At 31.2% G+C, this 21,299-nt stretch overlaps 2 protein-coding genes across 3 annotated transcripts; one reads left to right on the top strand and one right to left on the bottom strand.

Annotated features, from left to right (window-relative positions):
* Window positions 1–11,418: 11,418 nt before the first annotated feature.
* On the bottom strand, window positions 11,419–16,654 carry LOC118033018 (uncharacterized). 2 transcript variants are annotated; one of them, XM_035037857.2, is made up of 10 exons: window positions 16,221–16,653; window positions 16,057–16,131; window positions 15,606–15,659; window positions 15,255–15,333; window positions 15,029–15,156; window positions 14,276–14,359; window positions 13,360–13,443; window positions 12,750–12,901; window positions 12,319–12,469; window positions 11,419–12,116 (listed from the first exon to the last, which is right to left on the bottom strand). In XM_035037857.2, the coding sequence occupies exons 1-10, from the start codon at window positions 16,584–16,586 to the stop codon at window positions 11,751–11,753; spliced, it is 1,539 nt and encodes a 512-aa protein (XP_034893748.1). In that variant the 5' UTR covers window positions 16,587–16,653; the 3' UTR covers window positions 11,419–11,750. The 2 variants fall into 2 exon arrangements, with proteins under 2 accessions (XP_034893748.1, XP_073266273.1); XM_073410172.1 differs by lacking the exon at window positions 15,606–15,659 and having other exon boundaries at window positions 16,221–16,654.
* Window positions 16,655–16,756: 102 nt separating this feature from the next.
* LOC118033017 (nucleolar GTP-binding protein 1) lies at window positions 16,757–19,680 on the top strand. Its single transcript, XM_035037856.2, has 3 exons — window positions 16,757–16,844; window positions 17,088–19,142; window positions 19,514–19,680. The coding sequence occupies exon 2, from the start codon at window positions 17,106–17,108 to the stop codon at window positions 19,131–19,133; it is 2,028 nt and encodes a 675-aa protein (XP_034893747.1). The 5' UTR covers window positions 16,757–16,844; window positions 17,088–17,105; the 3' UTR covers window positions 19,134–19,142; window positions 19,514–19,680.
* Window positions 19,681–21,299: the final 1,619 nt, after the last annotated feature.

Below are 21,299 nucleotides of genomic sequence, written 5' to 3'. Positions count from 1 at the left end.
GAAAAAAAAAAGAAGAAGAAGAAGAAGAAATTTTTGGGGAAAAAAACAAAAAAACCCAAAAAAAGGGGTAAATGAAAAAACAAATGTGGGGAAAAAAAGACAAAACAAAAACAAGAAAAAACAAAAAACATGTGGTGTGCCCCACGCTTTTTAGAGTATTAGACCAGTTACATGACCCATGCGATGCCGCGGGTTAATTTTTTTAACATAAAAAATATTTTAAAAAAAATTAAGATTTAAAAGTGTTAGGTCTTTCTACAAAGTTATACCCAAGAGTCTTGGGTTTGGCTACAACGCCTAACTCAAGAGTAATATTTATAATATTAATAATAATATTAAATTTACATGGTTAAGTTTAAGTGAGTCTGGTTGCAACACCGGATCAAAGAGTATTGGATGTGGGTCTAGCTATAAGGTCATGTCATAAAAATGTGATAATTAAATAAATTAATTAAAAAGAAAAAAAACAATAGGAAGAAAAAAAACTAATGAAGAAAAAGAAAAAAAATCTGAATTAAGTGGGTTAATCGTTCAAATTGGATTAACTCTTAAACTTCCGAGTCATGAAAGTTTGATAACTAAATAGAAAAAAAAAATTGACGTGTTTACCTAGAATTAACTGGGTTAACCTGTCAAGCTCAGGATATATATCATGAAAATCTGATAATTAAATAGAAAGAAATTTAACATTAATAAACTAAACTAAATGAAAAAAAATAATTAAAAAGAAAAAAAATTACAGGTTAACTCGTGAATTCCAGGTTAACCCATCAAACCCGAGATTCGTGTCATAAAAGTCTGATAACTAAATTAAAAAATTAATATTAACAAACAAAATTAAAAAAAAAAATCATTAGATTAGAAGAAAAATAATAAAAAAAATCAGCTACAGTACTTTTTAGGATATAATATAATATAATAATAATAATAATAATATAATTATAATAATGAGGAAAGTTAAAAGAGGTGGGAAAGCTACAATATTTTTCCACGCCTCCGTATTCTATAATATAATAATGATACGGGCACGTCCATTAATGTTGTAAAACTAACAGGGAGAGTGGGACAACTCGTTTTCAATTGTAGGACCTTCAGAATTGAATCATGTATATATGGCATGCAATACGCATGCCTGGATAAGTTCCTCTCCATTATCTGAGTATATAGTTAACACCAGTCATTGTCCCCTTGCCAGTTTTTTTAAAAACGTTTTTTTTTTTAAAAGGGGTAAGAGTAAGAATTTTTTGATGGTATCTTTAAAACTAGCAAAACAAGGTAGAGGGTATTTAGCTATGCCGTAGCTGTTGTTTTTTTTTTTATTATTAAAATTCAATAATTTAGTGTTTGGTTATAAGTAGTGGTTATAGTTTGGCTCATGAGACCCACAAAAAAATAAGGTTTAACCATAGGTTTAGCTGAAATAATTTTTTCATGCTTTTTCCTGCTATGTTTTTGTACAATGAAGAGCAAACTCTCCATTGCTCCACTGTTCAGGTCAGCCTAGGTCCGGTTCGAAGCTAAATGTATTGAACTGGATCCGACCCAGTTAAAAAAAATTAATTTTTATTTTTTAAATTTTTTTTTATTCCGAAAAATTAGAAGAAAATCGTTTGATGGCGTAGCATTTGCAGAATTTGATTGCAATCCCAATTTTGTTTTTGCCGGGTCCACCCAATTAAAAAAAATTCAATTTTTATTTTTATTTTTAATTGTGTTTTATTAAAAAAAAATAAAAGAAGATCGCTTGATGACGTAGCATTTGCAAAATTTAATCACAACCTTAATTTTGTTCTTGATGATATTTTACCTGATGTTGCGCGCTTAAAAAACTATAATCCTTATTGGATAGATTTCATACGTTATGAAATTGCACATAGTTTAATGGAACAATAAAAAAATATTTGATATCAATATTATTTATTTCATGATGTAATAACAGTAGTTAAATCTACAATATTTAAAATAAAAACCATTAATATATATATATATATATTTATTTTATAACCTCAATTTAAAAAGCATTCTTTTAACCAAACATATTAAACTACTTTTTGTTCAACCTCAGTTTTAACCACACAGATATTTTTTCAAACCAACCTCAACTAAAAGTAATTTTTATAAAACAACTTTTTTCAAATTACAACTATAATAGCTACCACAATACCAAACATACTCTAATCTTAAAATTTCTTGACTTAGTTTTTTATCGAACTCAAGTTTCCAATTAAATTGTTCGGGAACAAATACAACATTGATAATTGGTAAAAACATAATTTAACTTTTAAAAAAAATAAAACAATGACAGATTAGATTGATCTTGGTACTCTCACAACTCGGGTTATAAACTCTATTGGATTTAATAACATTTTTTATAAACTTTTTTTATTTAATTATATGATAAAAATAAATGCTCATAAAATTAAAAACCATTCTAAAAATACATACATTTATATGAGTAGGTGATAACCCTATTAAAAACAAACAAAAATAAATGATCCAGTCATTTTCACAACCTATTCAATATTGAAGAGGTGAAATAGAAAAAAAAACAATTAAAAAACCTAAAAAAATATTATGTTGGTGGGTAAATTCATCAAACTTGTGAATCATATAACCAAAGCTAGCAAGTCAAACTTTATGAATCGGGTTATGGACTCCACTAAAATTATACACTTTTTAAAAAATATATATTTTTTATTTAACTATATGATAATAAAAATAGATGATCGCAAAATTGAATATCAACCTAATATCGAGACTTTTTTATAGACTACGATAACCCAGAGAAAGTGAAATAAAACCAATTATAAATATGAATTCCTAATTAATTAAATATTTAAGAATGAAATAAAAAATTATATATATATAAAAATTAAACTTATCAAACTCACGATCTAGATCAATTAATGAAACTTGCAAGCTAGGTCAACTAGTTAAACATGTGAACAAGTCTATAAACTTTATAAAGTTTAATAATATGGTTGTTCTCTAAAACTAGTTTTTTTAAACCATATAAGAAAAAAAATAGACGATAAAAAGAAATCAAGTTCAATTAAAAAAAAACACCCCATCAAATCTGTAAATAAAAATAACTTGAATTACTCTAACAAACCTGAAAACCAAGCTAACATTATGGAAAGGAAAAATTAAAAAAAAAAAAAAAAAAAACACCCTGCAATCTTCAATCAATTCTTCTGTTAAGAACTTTATTTTTGTTTTTGTTTTTTTTTTAAAATTATTTTCCATGTTTGAGATGGAGTAATGAAAAAAAAAAAAGGGTGCCAGCTCAACATTTCAATAAAGGAAAAATAGGTGGAACAAATTACAATTTTCTTAGAAATAGAGGGTTTAAGTTATAATATAAAGCAATATGATAGATTCAAATCTAAGAAATAATTATTTAAATTGTGATAATAGGAGTTTAAATTTAACAGAATATTTTAAAAGTTATTTAAAATGTTTCGAGTCACAGTCCAATAGGGATCACCTAGTACACCTACCACGTGAGCCGTTATTAACTACCGACACAAAAAGAGAGTGCCGTTAAGTTGCACCGTTTTTTGACCGACACAAAAAGAGAGTGCCGTTAAGTTGCACCGTTTTTTGGATGAGGGTCTGGTTGGTGACCATAACTCACAAGCAGCATGGGACCATATTCAATGTATGTACGTCTCTCTCTCTCTCTCTCTCTCTCTATATATATATATATATATATATATGTGTGTGTGTGTGTTTGCCTGCGTGTGTTTTTAAACTTAGTTTAAAAATTATTAGGTTAATATTTTTTTTAGTTTTTTTATGATATTAATTTATTGATGTAAATAAATTTTAAAAAAAACTAAACAAAATTATTTTAATATATTTTTAAACAAGAAAAATGATTAGAGAGAGAGAGAGAGAGAGAGAGAGAGAGAGTAGCATTCACTCTATTCTCAAACAACCACGTTCGGCATTGATAAATGATATCCAACTACGCGTAGAGTTTCATAATGGCATTTACTACTCTTATCTTGAAAAAAAGCTAACAACCACCTGTATTGATGTAACACGGGTCACTTTCTATTTTTATTTCAACGAATTTGGTGGTGTTTGAAATTATAATTATAGTTATTTTTTAATATATTTAAATTTTTTTTTAATAGTAACATATAAAACAATTCAAAATAGATTTAAAATTAAAATTATAACTGTTTTTTTTTTTAAATTATTTTTAAAATGCAAAAATAAATAAGAAAAGATTAAAAATCTTTGCCCAGTGCTCCTACACCACATGGTATTAAATTTTTTAACATTAAAGTGTTATTAATGAGGTTTCAAGTGGTTAATTTAATATAATCTAATTAATTTGACGGATTGAAATACAACTCGAATAAGAAGTAAAAATATAATTTAATTAAATGAATTGAAAATTATATTTTTTTTAATATTAAGATGACAATGTATTGAGTTGATATATATCAACCTAGGTTAACTTATCAAATTTACAACTTGGATCATGAGATTATAATAACTGTAACACCCTGTAATTTAATATATTTGTAAAAAAAACCTTGAGCCTTAACTTTAAAAAAATGAGTATTTTTTTTTTACGCCTAACTTATCAGAGGCTTGCCAAAATTTCTGTCGAAAGTTTAGTAGAGTTTCCCTTATACTTGGAGGTCCTAAGTTATCAACAACTATATTGTACAGTTATATTCATTTTTCAATCATATCATAATCATATAGAACCTCAACATCACATCATTTTATAGTACATGCATAACATTTTGCATGTTCATTTCTTTCCCATTAACACACATAATTCATAATAATTAAAAGAAACAAACATTAAGATTACAAATACAAAATAATACATTTTTAATCTAAAAAGAGTACTATTACATATTAAGTCATTTAGTTTCTTAAAGATAAAATACATTAATATTCATTTTCATATTTAATCATATAAAAAGAGACTAGAGGATCTAAAACACTACTCCTTGTGTGAATCTAAAGACCTTCAATTTCATAATGTATAGAATAAATATTTGAAGAATAAAATATAGCATAAAAGGAAAATTAGACAATACATGCATAGGTAATTAAACAAATAGTCAACGATATGCAATCATAATTCCTTGAAATTCTCATTTAACCTTCCATTATTACGTCTTTATTTGTCATTCTTGGAATTACTTAACATATTTGTTTTGTGTCTTGTTTCACCTCACGAGCGCATTTAATTCATTATAATATCTACCATGTGATTTTTCTCTCTCTTACTTTCTATGTCTTTATATCAATTTCAATCACCACGTCTATTATACTCATTATGGCTTTTCCATATAAATCGTCAAACTTGTCATGTTTTCGATCCAATTTTGGTTTATAAATATATTCAACTTACATATTTCTTGTGCCCATTTCGACACATTCGAATGTTTCTTTAGATTTTCAATGAAACCTCCCCTTATCATGGAACCTACCATCATTTTCATAATATTCATATATGAACCATCTTCAAATAATATGAATACCATACATACATCAATCTATTTAATTCATCAACCTAATCTCATTTGGCCACCATAATTAAGGCCAAATTTCATTATCTATCACTATTATTGGCATTTTATTATACTGTTATAATTACCACTGAATTCTTTTCGCGCTAGCAACAACATAAAACCTCAATACAATGTATTTACATTATTAGTCATAATTTATTTGACATCCTCCATGTGCACAGTACACGATTCTCAAATTATATCAATTACAATTCATCAATTAATTTAAAATACATCGTATATGTATGTATTTATGTATGTATGTCATTGCATTCCTCAAGTGTATAACACCTACCATAGTTAATGAACTTTTATTCACACGTCCAAAGCAATACGATATTTGCTTCCATCCTTTACAAGGATTAGATCTTCATCAATTTATTATTATTATTTTATTTATTTCTTTAATAATCCATAACATAAACACATTTTACCATTTTTGGTTAACAGTAAGGTATCATCCAACATTCCATTTATAATCTGACAAGTAAGTCATCCCGACAATACTAACACCACACAAGTAAATTTAACAAAAGTTGTATATTCTAGTTATTAGAAAACAAAACTGATGTCGCTAGTCCATTACCGAGTAACTAGTTCCTCTGCCCATCTTATTCCATAATTTCCAATCAATATCCGCCTCTTCAAGATCGAATGAATAATCCTATCAAGATGTAAATCCTCATTTCATTAACACTTTTAATTATTCCTTATCAAAAATACCATTATAATACCTCTCCCCCAAAACTTAGAAGGGAATGCTGACACTAATGAATTTTTATTAGTGTCATTAGTCGCCCATATCAAGATCGAGTAATCAAGTTCATTGTAAATGTCAAAATCAATGTCACTGATTGATGTCATTGACTATTTCTAACATGAAATAGTCAATCAAATTTTTTTTTCTTTCCATAATACCTTGGAATATTTCTGGAAATGTTGATGTCAAGATTCTTGACATCATTAACTTTCACTTTAGGAATAGCTAATCAAGTTTCATGTTATTGCCAATATCGATAGCATCGGTCAATATCATTAACTATTCTCACTGGAATAGTTAATCAAGTTCAATATCCCTTATTTTCAAGGATGATTATGCCAATGTTAATAAACCTTACTAACATCATTGGCCTCCGCATTTAGGATCTACTAATCAAGTTAAAGGAATGATCATCAACAAAGTCCATTAATGTAATTCATATTCTTAAACCAATCAAGTACTCAAATCCATTTTAATTTCTTGTTTATTCCACTTTATCCTTTCTCTTTGTGGTTTCACCTATAGATGTAGAGACCAAGAATTTAATAAGTTAGTAAATTAAAGTTATGTAAAAAGTGTAGGTATAGAACACTTACCTGTTGTAGAAGCTTGGCTTGTGCTCTCTTGTTGTTGTTATACCCCTCCTGTGGTCCTTCCTCAAGCTTTTACTATACAAGTTCTTAAGAAGTTGGGTCCCCCTTTTCAAATGCTTCTCCTACGTTTCAATATAACATCCTAAATTAATATTTGAATCTTCATGATTTATTCTTAAATTCATAAAATCAAATACTTTCGTAAATAATTTCCATGGATGTATTTTATTTTCTTGCTTTTCATTTAAATTCATTGATAGTAGAATTTATTTACACTAATATTAAATATCTAATTAACTCAATTCTTCATCAATGATTTTCAATTTCCAAAAGACATGACTTTTTGTTATTGATATTTTTTTTTCTTGGTGTCTACAGCCATGAATTCTCGTCATCAATTTTCTAATGTCCAAAGACATTTAATCTATCACCAAACAATGTAATTTAGCTTAAATTTAAGCAATGACTACCCATGCCAAATTTTTCCAATGCACTCTTAAAAAGATTCCTTGTATCATAAATCAATTTACAACATCCCTTACCATGATTTCCCATTCATTTCTTTATCAAGACACGTAATTTACCAAACATTCTAGCGCTTATTTAACTAACATAGCTAGTCAGAATAGGGGTTAATTTTTCAAAGTTAGTTTCAATTTATCTCAAACTATTTTCCCATATCATGTTTTCCATTCCAACACAACCAAAGTATTAATCCACCACTATTTTTCTTTTTATATAGAATTTAACTATACCATCACTTATCAACACATCAAACATGACTCAAACACTTCCATCATCATTAAACCCATTATAATTATTCTTAGTCCCAAAACATACTTTTTATGCTAAACATCATATTCTCACTCAATATTTTTCAAACAAAACTTAAAACATAATTTCTAAATTTAGAATTCAATAAATCCAAATGGTGTAATTATACATCATTATCATTAGAATAACATATCCAAAATTAACATACATCCAACAATTAAATCTCCCTATATCAAAACAATACCGAATTGACATGAAAATTGGAGATCTATTGTTCGAGAAGTACAATATCTGGTAGGAGTGTTTGTTTCTAATCTTAATTGTTCAAAATTATATAACATTTGGATGAACAACATATCCAAAATCTAGACCAATCCAACAGTGAAAAGATGATATAATGGCCAACGAACGAGGCTGTCTTGAGGGTGATTTTCCAAAAATGCTCCTTCGATGACTGCTTTCAAACAAAGTATGTTATTAACAATCCCTCTGGTTAGAATGTAAGTGACATTGATCATAATAACATATCCAAAATGCAACCTAATTCAAGGATGGAAAGCCAAGATATGGTTGCCGAAGTTCTTGCCCTGTTGCCATCCCAAAACTCATAGTTTCAAATCAATTTATTCCTTCTATTTTTCTGCAAATCAAGCCATTATCATGCAATTAATGTCGAAATTCACAAGAACAATCATTCCTCAAAAATATTTACATGAACCCTAGAATTTTAAACTTGGAGGTTTTCTTCTCATTATGCAAGAACAAGGGAGAAAAATAAAATTACTTGAGGGTAAGCTCCTTACCTTTGCTACTTTAGCTTATTTGAGTGAATTCTTACAAAAATCTCTAAAAAATCATGTCCTCCACTTCCAATTTCCGGCTACTTCTCTTTGTTTTTCTCAAGCTTCATAACTCTCTAAGTTTAGTCACTTAATTTGTTTTCTTGGATATAATTCTCCTAAGAACACTTGCTCTTGATTTAGCTTGAAGAAATGGAGAGAAGATGAAGAAAATGGGACAAAAATATGGTCTACCTCGTGTTTTCCTTTTGCAGAGGATGTGGTCTGTCTTTAAATGAGGAGAGGAGAATATTGTTTTATATAAAATTACCAAAATACCCTTATTAATGCCCCTTGTGTCATCTTCTTCAATTTATCCGATTTTGAGCACTCTCGTAAAGCCTTTCCAAACTCCAATTGACATGAAATTGTAACCTAAGATCAATCAATAAATCTAGAGATTTCTTATAAAATTTCAGCCCGGTCCAACAGTCGGATTATGATATATTGATACTATAAAACTAGACAATCAATGTCTTTTACACTAAAATCTAAATTTCATGCATTACTTTATTTAATTAGATTCTCATGACATTTGCTCTTAATTTATTCTCAATAAATTCAATATTACCATATTTATCACTAATTTTTCAAAATAATTTTTTTTATCGAGGTTTACATATCTTCTCGTTTTTCTTATTCTTTTATCCATTGAAACTCGTCACTAGTTTCATCAACGTTACAAGTTTTAAACTAAAAATCATGAATCATTTCGACTTTAACAATACCTTTAAATTTGTTTATGGAGATCATTTTCTTTCTCACATGACACATTTATTATCATTCCTACTATTTATTCATTTCTTTCATACTGAATCTCTATTACTCATCGAGACCTCATTACTTCAATCCTATGTGTTTTTTTTATTATTTATTTTTATTTATGGGGGTTTGCAATAACCCAATAAAAATCAATTAAAAAATTATAAAGTTCAATCCCCAATGAACTCAATATTAAATGATAAAATAAAAAAAATCAATTAAGAAAACATAAAAAAACAATATGAGTCAACCTAAATTAAATTATCAGACATGTGGTTTAAATTATGAAATCATGATAAATTCATAGAAAACAAATCAAAACAATTATAAAATTTATTTTCTAATCAATTTAATGTTAAATGATGAAAATCAATAATATTATTTTAGTAAATAATAGTTTATAAAGGGATGAAAAACGAAACCACCTTCTCTTTTAATTTTGGTTAATTCTTCCCTGGCTAAATTACCCAATCAGAACAGCTATTAAATTATTGATAGGCGTGGAACCTACCAATGGTTTCCACAAAAACGCTTGGATTACTGGATGCCCCCCCCCCCCAGTGACAATTGTATTGAGTTTTCAATTATCTAACAGGTAGAGAATTTAAAATATTTGTATTTTATTTATTATATTTCAAGTATTCTAATGAATATTTAATTTTATTTTTTTTCTATATTTTTACTCTTTGTATACTATTGAAATTCTTAGTTTGTATTGATTTTGAGGCCAATTTAATTAAATAAAATTTAAATTTGTAATGAAAAAACAATTAAAACAAAAGGAGGTTTTTTTTTTCTAGATTCACGTGAAAAAAAATTTTATATAGAAATTTTCCGATCAATCATTTTTTATCCTATTAATTTTAGGATTTACGCAGTTTTTTTTTTTTTTTTTTCACTTTCTAGTTTCTTAATTTTAAAAATAAAAGAAAAAATGGTTAAAAAATAATGGATAATATAAGAAAGTAGCCATTGGTAATTCCAGCCATAAAAAATATTAATCTTGATATGATTAAATTTCTATTAACAAGAGGATTGTTATTGAAATTTTTTTTGAACATTCATCTCATTAATAAAAGTAGATCGATGTTCAAAATATTATTTTTATTTAGTTTAATTTGAGGGTGTTTTGGTGATTTAAAAGCATTTTAAAATCATAAATGAATTTATTAAGATACTGAAAGTATTTTTTTAAATGTTTTTTATTATAAAAATAATTAAAAATAAGATTTCAGAGTTCAAATTCTTGAAACCCAACTTTATATCCATTGTAAAAAAAATAAATAAAGGAGAAGAAGGCTAGACTGTCTGGGTTTCTTTGTATTGGGCTAGGTGTACTAGCCAGTAGCCACCACCACTCAAGCCCGGGTCACTATCCCTTTTCTAGATAGCCATTTAGTTATAGTTTTTTTTTTTTTTTTTTTTTTTTTTACTTTTATCTTAATTTTTAATTAAAATTAATTATAAATAAATAAGACTATAGCATTTGTTTTATTAATATTAGCAATCACTTGGTTAATTATTATACATGAGCCTAATATGTAAAAACAAAAAATTGAGTTCATGAATATTTAATGAAAATAAGATTTTTTTTTTTAATTAAGATTTTTTTTTTCTTTCATTGCATACATAATACCAAAATTGTCAATATTTTTTAATTAAAACTTTATTTTCATAACATGACAATTCCTTTTTCTTTTTCTTTTTTTTAAATAAATGCATTAATAAAAAAACATGGTTTAGATTAAAGAGATACACTTTCCCCTACTTATTTTAAATTATTATTTGTTTTACAAAAAAATAATTTAAATTGCCTTTACTTTTAAATAAAAAAACATGCTACTAATAATAATAAAAAATCAGTAAAAAATTGCATGTATTAGAAAAGAATAATTAATTTTTTATTACTAATTTAAATCATAGTTTTTTAAACAAATATCTATTTTAATTGTAAAAGAACTAAATAATAATAGATGTTGAAAACTACCTGCGATATCGCATTGGTAAATAATTAGTGGGAAGCTAAAATCTGATTGTACATACACATATACAAGCCTATGCACCACTTATGGGTGGTTAATTCATTTTTTTCCTCTCATTGTTAGCTAATTGCTCAGGTGGTAGGGATGCATGCTCCGTCCATGTCACAGCAAGAATTTGACCTCCAAAATTTGTATACTTTTTAAGTCGATTATTTTCATGAAACCACAGGTATATCATCAAGGAATGTTCTAATTATACACAGCCCGACCGGTTATAAATGCCGGTTGGCTCTAGTCTCTAGGTAACTACAGCATGCCCTAGGATCTAGAGGGTTGATTGGGAGACCGATGTGCTAAAACCTCCACTTCCATGCACGAACTATTCCTAACGATTTGAAGACTGTAATATCTGCAACCAACTCTGCTTCAATTTTTTGCAACCAACTTGCTGGGAATCCAGATATTGCTTCTCATTGAAATATGCCCGACTTGTTTTAACTTGTGACAGAAACCCGCGGTTCAGCCAATCCTTTATCAGGTTCTATGCCATCCTTCTGAACAGATTCCTGGTCGGAAGTCTCTGGTTTTACCTTTATCTTAACTGGTTTCCCAAGCTTTGATTTATCTTCTAGTCTAGCTAATTCAAGAGCCTTTTGACATACAGGAAAACCTTTATCATCCCAGGACTCCAAAATCACACCAGAACCTATGCAAGTTCTTCCCTGGTAGAAAGCTGTAAACTGCCCTGCTGCTAGACCTTGATCATCTTCACATAAGTGGACAGCCACAACCTCTTCAGGACTATCTCCACCAAGTTCTATCTTTACACTGCAATCATAAAATGTGGGGCCATGTCTGACCTGAAAAGTTTCAAGGAGAGTTGAGCTTCAAGGTATTAGCAATTGACCGCGACGTACTCTAATAGGCAAGGCATAAATGACTCAAATGTTGGATAAATAGGACTACAGGGTTGCCAACCAAATAAAAAGGTAAACATTCATGGAGGGAAATGTGCAATATTGGTTATCAAATAATGAATTATGTAAAACACAATTCTTCTACCTTACACTGAAGCTGACTGGTCATATCAGGTGGAGACCCGCTAAGCCATTTCAAGGAGCCAACACGGAATGAGCGCCTTCTTTTGTCTACTGAGAAATAATTTCTTGAGACAAACACTACATTGTTTTTAACATCCTTCTCAACAACATACCTGCATAAGATGCACCACACAGAAAAGCCTTCAGCAAACAAAGTGGGCGAAGAGGAGCCCAGCATAAGATAAACCATGGCTTTATAATTCAAAAACAAGATTGGAGAAAGCACTAGAGGAGAAATATGGCATCTTTAAGTGCACGAAGTTAACAATGGTAGAGAAAGAATTTTGGCAAACTTCATTATTAGAACCATCACAATATATCCTATGAAAAGCATAACATGAATGTTGCCATGGCTAAAGATAAGCTATAGATCAACAATTTGGCAAAGCATACCAGGGTCCCCCAGGAAGGCGTAAGCCTTGACGTTGACCAATTGTGTAGAACCAAAAACCCCGATGAATGCCAAGGAAATCTCCTGTCTCAGCTTCCAAAATCACACCTTCACTCTCTCCAACATGTCTCGCAACAAATTCGCTAAATTTTATCTACAAAAAGAAGAGTTCTACGATAATGCAGTCTCAAGTCACTATTAAGACCAGGTTCAACATTTTAAAGACTAAGCATGTTTCAAATTTGAAATGGCCACTAAAAATAGAATAACAGAAAATAAAGAAAGTTTAGAACCGGTCAAGGCTAATATCAGAAAGTTCTGGAAAATGAAGTTCAATGAAGGATATTTCTTTTGTCATCCATCCAAATTAACAAGGCATTACAAGCTAATAAAGGACAAGGTTATATGCAAACTAAACTTAGCTATACATTAGTTAGAGTTAACAGGCATAAATTTGCTTGGTTTTCATTAATGGGTCTGGTTTCCAAAATAAAATGTATTGCTATCAACAGCATATTTGTTGAGCAGATATAGCACATAAAATATCACATCTTAAAAATGTTTCCTGTACTAAGTAAGGAATGTGGCAAAAAAACTGCCATTAGGAAGTACCTTTCCAAGGAAGCATATTCCTTGTGAATCCTTTCTGTCTTTGTTAGCCAAATCAAATTTTGAGGCAAGATTGCGAACTTCTTCCTGCAACAATGGAGACAGAAATATTCATTTTTTAGAAATAGAGGAAGAAATAAAAAAATACTTTAGGAAGACTTCTGCAATCCCAAGAAATAGAGCCATGCAATGAATTACAACTGTAGCATGATATACTGTAATATAATTTCAAAATGAAGAACATAAAAAAATTAAAAATAAATAAATAGATGGAAACTTCAGCTCCAAGAAGACTTTCCAAGAAAATATCAGCTTTAAATTACAAGAATTTCATGTTCTCATGTTAGACAACACATTTAAAATGATATAGTCAAGTCAACAAGTCATTTGAGCACTTGCATCTATCAATTTACTATTATAGTGTATGATGGAGCCACATTGAGCTACCTTATTGTTGGCATACACTGCAATGCTTCTTTATCTCACCTAAGTTTTCAAATCAGATGCACAAACTAAAAAAAAAAAAAGGGTAGAAAAACTAAAAGATCCATGAGCTAATTGATGAATACATAACTATATAAAAAAATACAAACTCTTAAAAAAATTTCTGGATGATTATAATACTCTTATATTTTCTCTTTAATATCCATCAGTACTTTTCCCCCCATTTATTATTTTGCTAATGACAAATATGTTACTTTTAAAAGTGCTATGTGAATTCTTCACATCACAGCAATCTAATACAATTTTTTTAAAACTTAAACAGAGAATCATAATAAGTATTCCAATACCCCCATGTACTGAGAAACTAAATAATAGTCTTCTAATTGATGAGTTAATGATATAAATGCATGGAAGACTGTCAAACTCATATCATAAGTAAATATATGGCACCTCAGTAAGCATATAAACAACTCACCTTTGGAATACAACCAAGTGGAAAAATAAGACGTTTAAGCTGAGCTTGTGTCAAATGTGAGAGAAAATACGTTTGATCCTTGAGCTGTAGATCATACTTATTGATATTAACAACACACAATAGACAAATGCTTCATGTAATCTGTTAGGCACCAATCCTCATGATTGAAATAACACAAAAACATCATACAAGCATAAATGTAATTTGAACATGGGCAGTTAAATTTATCAGAGTTTCAGGATAAAGTTTATGGAACAAATATGATAAGTAGAATTTTTAGTCATCAAATGACGTTGAAGATCCAAGTGATCTCTCAACCTGATTCCCCAGTTTTACTCTTGGTGAGAGATAATGCAGAACTTTTGGGGAAAAAAATTAATGATTTCTGTGCACACATTGCAAGGAAAAAAAATGCTGAAAACAACTATCTTCTTTTCTTATGTGGGCAACTAAAACTCTTAACAGTACCTAGATTCACACATTACAAATTCTAATGACTTTAAACCATATAATGAGAAAAATTCACATATTGGATTCGAAGAAACTACTAAAATATGATTGTAAATTTAAAACACCATTTACCATAAGGTTTCCACCTTAAAGCATCAACATTGTTGTGATTGTGTTGATGGAAGAATGTATCAAGCATCTTAGAAAATGACACACAATTAACCAATTACAGTTTTAAGACAATACTCAAAAGACTGATAATAATAAAGCAAAAGATCAGAAGATATGTTCTCACTTAATTACCTTGTCCTTTGAGAGTTCTAAAACAGATGGCTTATTTATTTGATCCGAAACTGGATGAATGACATGGGCATAATGCCCTGAAGCAACATAATCAAATTCCATGTTGTTGATGGCATCCATGAATGCACCTGAAATTTTTATATTTCAATGAAAAAGTTAAGCACAAAGATAGTCTGAATCAACTAATCAAAGGATAATTCACGTGTTCAAGCTCAGCTAGAGGTACCAAACTTAATTCTTGTATTGCAAAGAACATCAGGATTGGGAGTGCGACCACATCGATACTCTTCAATAATATATGACACCTGGAAAATTAACCATCAATTTTCATTACTTCACTGACCATAAAAAGGTCTTCACAGCTTAATCCGGATTCTCCAACAAGAAGACAGACCAGAAAAGGCAGATTTTCCACTATACAACAAACAGAGCTAATAAAATAACTGAGTTTCCTTTTCTTCATTTTTAGGGGGAATGGTATCTATCAAAAAAGCTCTCTATTCAACTATACAGAAATAACCAAGTGAGAAAGCAAAAAAATAATCGAAGGAAATGTTCTTTTAGTGGAATTACATACCACATTACTCCAATATTCGTCAGTCAAATGGACAACTTCTAATGGAACACCAACCTGAAAGCCAATGCCATCAAGCTTCAGTTAAACAATCTCTCTCTCTCTCTCTCTATCTCTCCTGTACATGCTTATAGATTATAAACCAAGCAAAGAACTTCTCCAACCTAAAAAGTAAGAAAGAAAAATCCTTTCATCGAAATCTTTCATTTCAGAAGCATTATTTTATGCCAATTTTGTAACTCATAAGAGCAAAGAAAAGGTAGAATTCCAAACAATGAAATGAAACCGCTAAAACAGAATATATGTAAAACATCATCTCAAGCGTGACCAAACGAAAAGAATTTGATCAAAGCTTGGCTTTCGAGAAGGCAAAAGAAGAAATCTACTTTCTTAAATGCAGCTGTAAATATTAAAAGCTCGATGTAAAAAAAATGAAGAAAAGAAAGTGATTAACCTGATCACAGACGCCTTTTGCAAACTTCAAATCCTCTTCCCATGGACATTCTGACCAAAAGTTGTTAAAATCTTCCTGCAAAACACCAACTCCGAATTAAGACTAATTTCAGACAGTTTCAAACTTTGGAGCAAAAGAAAATTGAAAGAAAGAAAATGGGTTACTTGGAACCAAATTTTGAGGTAGAAAGCAGTGCAGTGGTGCCCAGCAGCATGCAACAGCCGAAGGGCAACGCTACTGTCAACGCCGCCGCTGAGGAGGACGGCAATTCTCAGAGGCTTATCTTTGTCAGCCATACAGCAGGATAAATAATAAGGGTCAACAGAGATGGCATTCTTGCCACTATCGAAGAGGGTTGCTGGTTTTGGATTGAAAGAATGAGATACCAAAGACGATTGAAACGGTGCCGTAGAGAAGAAGGAGAGAGAAAAGAAGGGTTTGGGGGTTATTAAAGGAGAACGGAGGATGGGTTTCGGAGAGAAGAGAGACGGGCGGAGAAGCGGTGTCAGCGCTCCCAGTCTCAGCAACATTGCGGTGACAGGAAGCGACTATCTGAGGTTTTTCTGTACCCCATGAGATAAGGAGGCAAGGGGTGAAAGGTGGACTACGTGTCTCCTAATGTGCTCCCAATATTTTTTAAATGAACGACATGTCGTTTCGAAGACAAAACCCTTGCTACATAAGCCGCCTGTTTATTTGTTATCATTTCCTTTATTTCTCTCTTAAACCCTAGAGAGAGGGCCTCCTGCTTGCGGCGCCCTTCTTCTTTCTCAGTTGCTCTCAACAAGGTGAGTGAGAGCTTCTCCTCTTTTCAAACTTTCAATTATTTCTGCTATTGCTAGATTCTTTATCTTCGGCAACTGTGTTCTCGCTATGTTGTTATCAACTATTTTTTCCAGTTTTTCAAAAAAAAATTATGTTTTTAGTTCCTTCAATGGATATTTTTTTTTTCTTAATTAGTATATATATGTTTTTCATCAAGAAAATTGCTAGCGATACCATTTATTTGAATATGTATGTGTGTTTTACAGTGTAGAAAGAGTATAAAGATGGTGCAGTATAATTTTAAGAAGATTACTGTGGTCCCTAATGGGAAGGATTTTGTTGATATCATCCTTTCTCGGACCCAAAGGCAAACACCAACAGTGGTCCATAAGGGTTATGCTATTTCTCGACTTCGGCAGTTTTATATGCGGAAGGTGAAGTATACTCAGCAGAATTTCCATGAGAAGCTTTCAACAATCATTGATGAGTTCCCTCGTCTTGATGACATCCATCCGTTTTATGGTGACCTTCTTCATGTGCTGTACAATAAGGATCATTACAAGCTTGCCCTTGGTCAGATTAATACTGCCAGGAATCTTATTAGCAAGATTGCTAAGGATTATGTCAAGTTGTTAAAGTATGGTGATTCGTTGTATCGATGCAAGTCTCTGAAGGTTGCTGCTCTTGGGCGAATGTGCACTGTTATGAAGAGGATTGGCCCAAGTTTAGCTTACTTGGAGCAAATTAGACAGCATATGGCAAGGCTACCTTCAATTGATCCAAATACCCGGACAATCTTGATTTGTGGGTATCCTAATGTTGGTAAGAGCTCTTTCATCAACAAGATCACCAGGGCAGATGTGGATGTGCAACCTTATGCATTCACTACCAAGTCATTGTTTGTAGGCCACACAGATTACAAGTATCTGAGGTACCAAGTGATTGATACACCAGGGATTTTGGATCGGCCTTTTGAGGATCGTAACATTATTGAGATGTGCAGCATCACAGCTCTGGCACATCTTCGAGCGGCTGTGTTATTCTTCTTGGACGTCTCTGGGTCATGTGGATATAGCATTGCTCAACAGGCTGCTTTATTTCATAGCATTAAGTCTTTGTTTATGAATAAACCATTGACCATTGTCTGCAACAAGACCGATTTGCAACCACTTGAAGGGATTTCTGAGGAAGACATGAAGTTGGTCATGGAGATGAAATCAGAAGCTATGAAGACACTGGTTGCTCAAGGAGGTGAAGCTACCAATGATGATGATGTGCTTTTGACTATGAGTACCTTGACCGAGGAGGGGGTGATCTCTGTGAAGAATGCTGCTTGCGAGAGATTGCTGAATCAGCGAGTGGAAATGAAGATGAAATCCAAAAAAATTAATGACTGCTTGAATCGGTTCCATGTAGCAATGCCAAAGCCACGTGATCAAAAGGAAAGGCCACCTTGTATACCTCAAGCAGTTTTGGAAGCTAAAGCTAAGGAGGCAGCAGAGGAGAAAAGAAAAACAGAAAAGGATTTGGAAGATGAAAATGGGGGTGCTGGTGTATACTCCGCCAGTTTGAAGAAGAATTACATCTTAGCCAATGATGAATGGAAAGAAGATGTACTCCCGGAGATTCTTGATGGCCACAATGTGTATGACTTCATTGATCCTGATATTTTGCAAAGGCTCGAGGAGTTGGAACAAGAAGAAGGTATCCGACAGGCAGAAGAAGTAGATGAAGATTTTGAGATGGATGGTGAGGAATTAACTCCTGAAGAGAAAGAAGCCTTGGCTGAGATCAGGAAAAAGAAAAGCTTGCTCATTCAAGAGCATAGAATGAAGAAAAGCACTGCAGAGAGCCGGCCTACTGTACCTAGAAAATTTGACAAGGACAGAAAGTTCACAAAAGAAAGAATGGGCAGGCAGCTGTCAGCTATGGGAGTGGATCCTTCTAAAGCAATTACTCGTCTTCGTGAGAGGTCACTCTCTAGGAGGGGCCGCAAAAGAGAGAGGTCAACTGACAGGGGACATGATGATGGTGGTGCTATGGATATGGATGTGGACCAGCCAAATAAGAAGCTGCGTTTGAGATCCACATCTCGGTCTAGGTCAAGGTCACGGCCTCCAAATGAGGTTGTTCCAGGAGAGGGCTTCAAGGACTCGGTTCAAAAAAGCAAGGCTCTTAAGCTTTTCAAGAACTCTGCTAAAAAGAGGAACAAGGATGCTAGACGTGGAGAAGCAGATAGAGTTATTCCTACACTCAAACCAAAGCACTTGTTCTCTGGGAAACGTTCCATTGGAAAAACACAGAGGCGTTAAATATTTAAGGTAATATTGCATGTGTTGCTTTGGAGTGTTTCCCTGATTACCCCCCTTCCCCTTCTTAAATGTATTGATAGTACTGTGTTGAGGTCTTTTTATGCGAATGGAATCTCTAGATCAGACCTTTATATGATTCAAATTAAGACATAATAGAAGGTTTTCAAGAGGGAATCCCCCCAAAAAAAATAAAAAATAAAAAAAAATAAACAGGGCATTAATTTTACTAGTCTCAGTCAAATTTATGTTGTTATCTTCCCCGCCTTCATTTTATTTTAAAATTCTCCATGCCATATTCATAACATGTTCTGCTAGCAATCTTGGTGAAAAGAGCACAACTAAAAAAATTAATGCTGGTGATGTGCTTTTTGTTCTTGCAGGGATTGTTGGTATAAACTGCAACAGATTATACTGAATCATGGGATGCACATCCATGCTTGCTGTTTAGGCAATTTTGAGAGAGATTTAGTTGATGCTAGGTTCTGGACCTTCCTGGATAATGTATTTTTGTTGATTGCTTTTCAAAATTTTGCATATTTGAGATTTATTTGGGTGAATCTAGGTTTTGCTGCATGTTCTTTCCATAACATGTTTTTGCTCATGAATTTTGGGTATCTCATGTTTTCAATTGATAATCCCGTTGTTCTACTTGTTTCATGCGCCCCCCCCCCCCCCACCTCGTTTTTTATGCCATCTATTAGTACTCTTATCAGTCACTGTTCTGTTTCAGTTTCTTGGTTCAATTGTTTTATGTCGTTTCTTAGTATATCCTATGTAAACTTTGGTCTTTGGAGTTTAAAGTTCTTTGCTGTTTTTAGTTTCTCGGTGATTTTGGAGGATCTGTTTTTTTATTGAGCCATCAAGAGGTAAAACTTGTTGAATTTGGGTATCCATGGACATCGACTGGGGTAGGGCTAGCTTTGAGGGTTAATAGGTGTGTTCTTCCTGCTGCCTCAATAGCTGTCGCCGCTGCCAGCTTCTTCAATTTCACTGCTTGCTGGTTCTTTTTAAAGTAAAGATCCATTTTCAATTTTGAGGTGTTTTCATGGTTTTCTCCGTAGTAAAGATCCATTTTAATCATTTCGAGTTTGAAGATTTTAGAGCCTTTCTTATGCTTGGATGAAATTGTTTCATCTAGGACTTGGATTAATTAGGTTGTTTAGGCATTAGCCATGTTAGATATGTTGGATGAATTTCGATAGAAGTGCCTCCACAGCTCATAGAGGGTGTTAATCTTGCCTATTTTACGTAAACAATTGCTTCTATTGTAATATGCTTTACACTCGACCTCGGATTTCAAGGAAATAATATTTTTTTTTAATTTGATCATTAACAAGAAACTGCGAATTCAGGGAACATGTATCCAAAACATTGTTTAGAAATTGATTGACAGCCTCAATCCAGCAGCAGCCTGCTGTGTTCTTCGACTCCACGCTTCTCATTTCATTACATGTTTTAGCAGCATGACTAGATAAATGGCCAGTGATATGTTGCCATATTTTGCGGACAAATTAATTTTCTGTCAATATAAAAAAAGATATTCATGTGTTAATGTTTTAAAATGAGTAAGAAAAATCTAAGATTTTGATAACGGAAAAAAATCTCACGGGTTATCAGGCTAATGAATCGAGCATAAAATAATTAAGGGAAAAAAATTAGAAATCATAAGGTAAATATCAAATCTATAACATTAAAACATGATTAAAAAATTGAACTTTACATTAAAAAATTTCAGATATAAATTGAAAATTTTATGCATGCATTTAACTAAATAAATTAACAACTATTATGTAAAGAAATAAAAAAAAATTATTAACAACAAATAAAAACAAAACTAAAAAAAACTAAGAGACCGATATAGATCAAGATATTAATATCGCAACATAGGTAATTTATCCGGTTGTGTTTAATAAATTTATTAATGAAAAATAAATTTGTAATAAAAAATGACACGTAATATAAAATTTATTGAATACAATAAAAAAAAAAAATATTGTGCAAACTACACATTAAAAGCCTTATGAAAAAATCAATATTTTTTAAAAAGGAATTTGATCTATATAATTTTTTTAAAATAACAATACATCATACCAACCTTTTTAAAATTTAAGCACACTCAATATCATTAAAAAAAATAATCACAATCTAAAAAAGAATAAATAAGTG

Source organism: Populus alba, chromosome 1 (assembly GCF_005239225.2).
Source record: "Populus alba chromosome 1, ASM523922v2, whole genome shotgun sequence".
In the NCBI taxonomy this organism is placed as follows: Eukaryota; Viridiplantae; Streptophyta; class Magnoliopsida; order Malpighiales; family Salicaceae; genus Populus; species Populus alba.
Note: the sequence above shows the minus strand (reverse complement) of the source record. Positions and strands in the feature narration are given on the sequence as shown.

Excerpts from the sequence above, each read along its gene's own strand:
- LOC118033018 (XM_035037857.2), bottom strand. The coding sequence starts at position 16,586 with ATGTTGCTGAGACTGGGAGCGCTGACACCGCTTCTCCGCCCGTCTCTC. Across the intron at positions 15,334-15,605 it reads ACGAATATTGGAGTAATGTG|GTGTCATATATTATTGAAGA; the intron begins GTATGTAATTCC and ends TTAATTTTCCAG. Across the intron at positions 13,444-14,275 it reads CACTTGGTTGTATTCCAAAG|GAAGAAGTTCGCAATCTTGC; the intron begins GTGAGTTGTTTA and ends CCATTGTTGCAG.
- LOC118033017 (XM_035037856.2), top strand. The coding sequence starts at position 17,106 with ATGGTGCAGTATAATTTTAAGAAGATTACTGTGGTCCCTAATGGGAAG.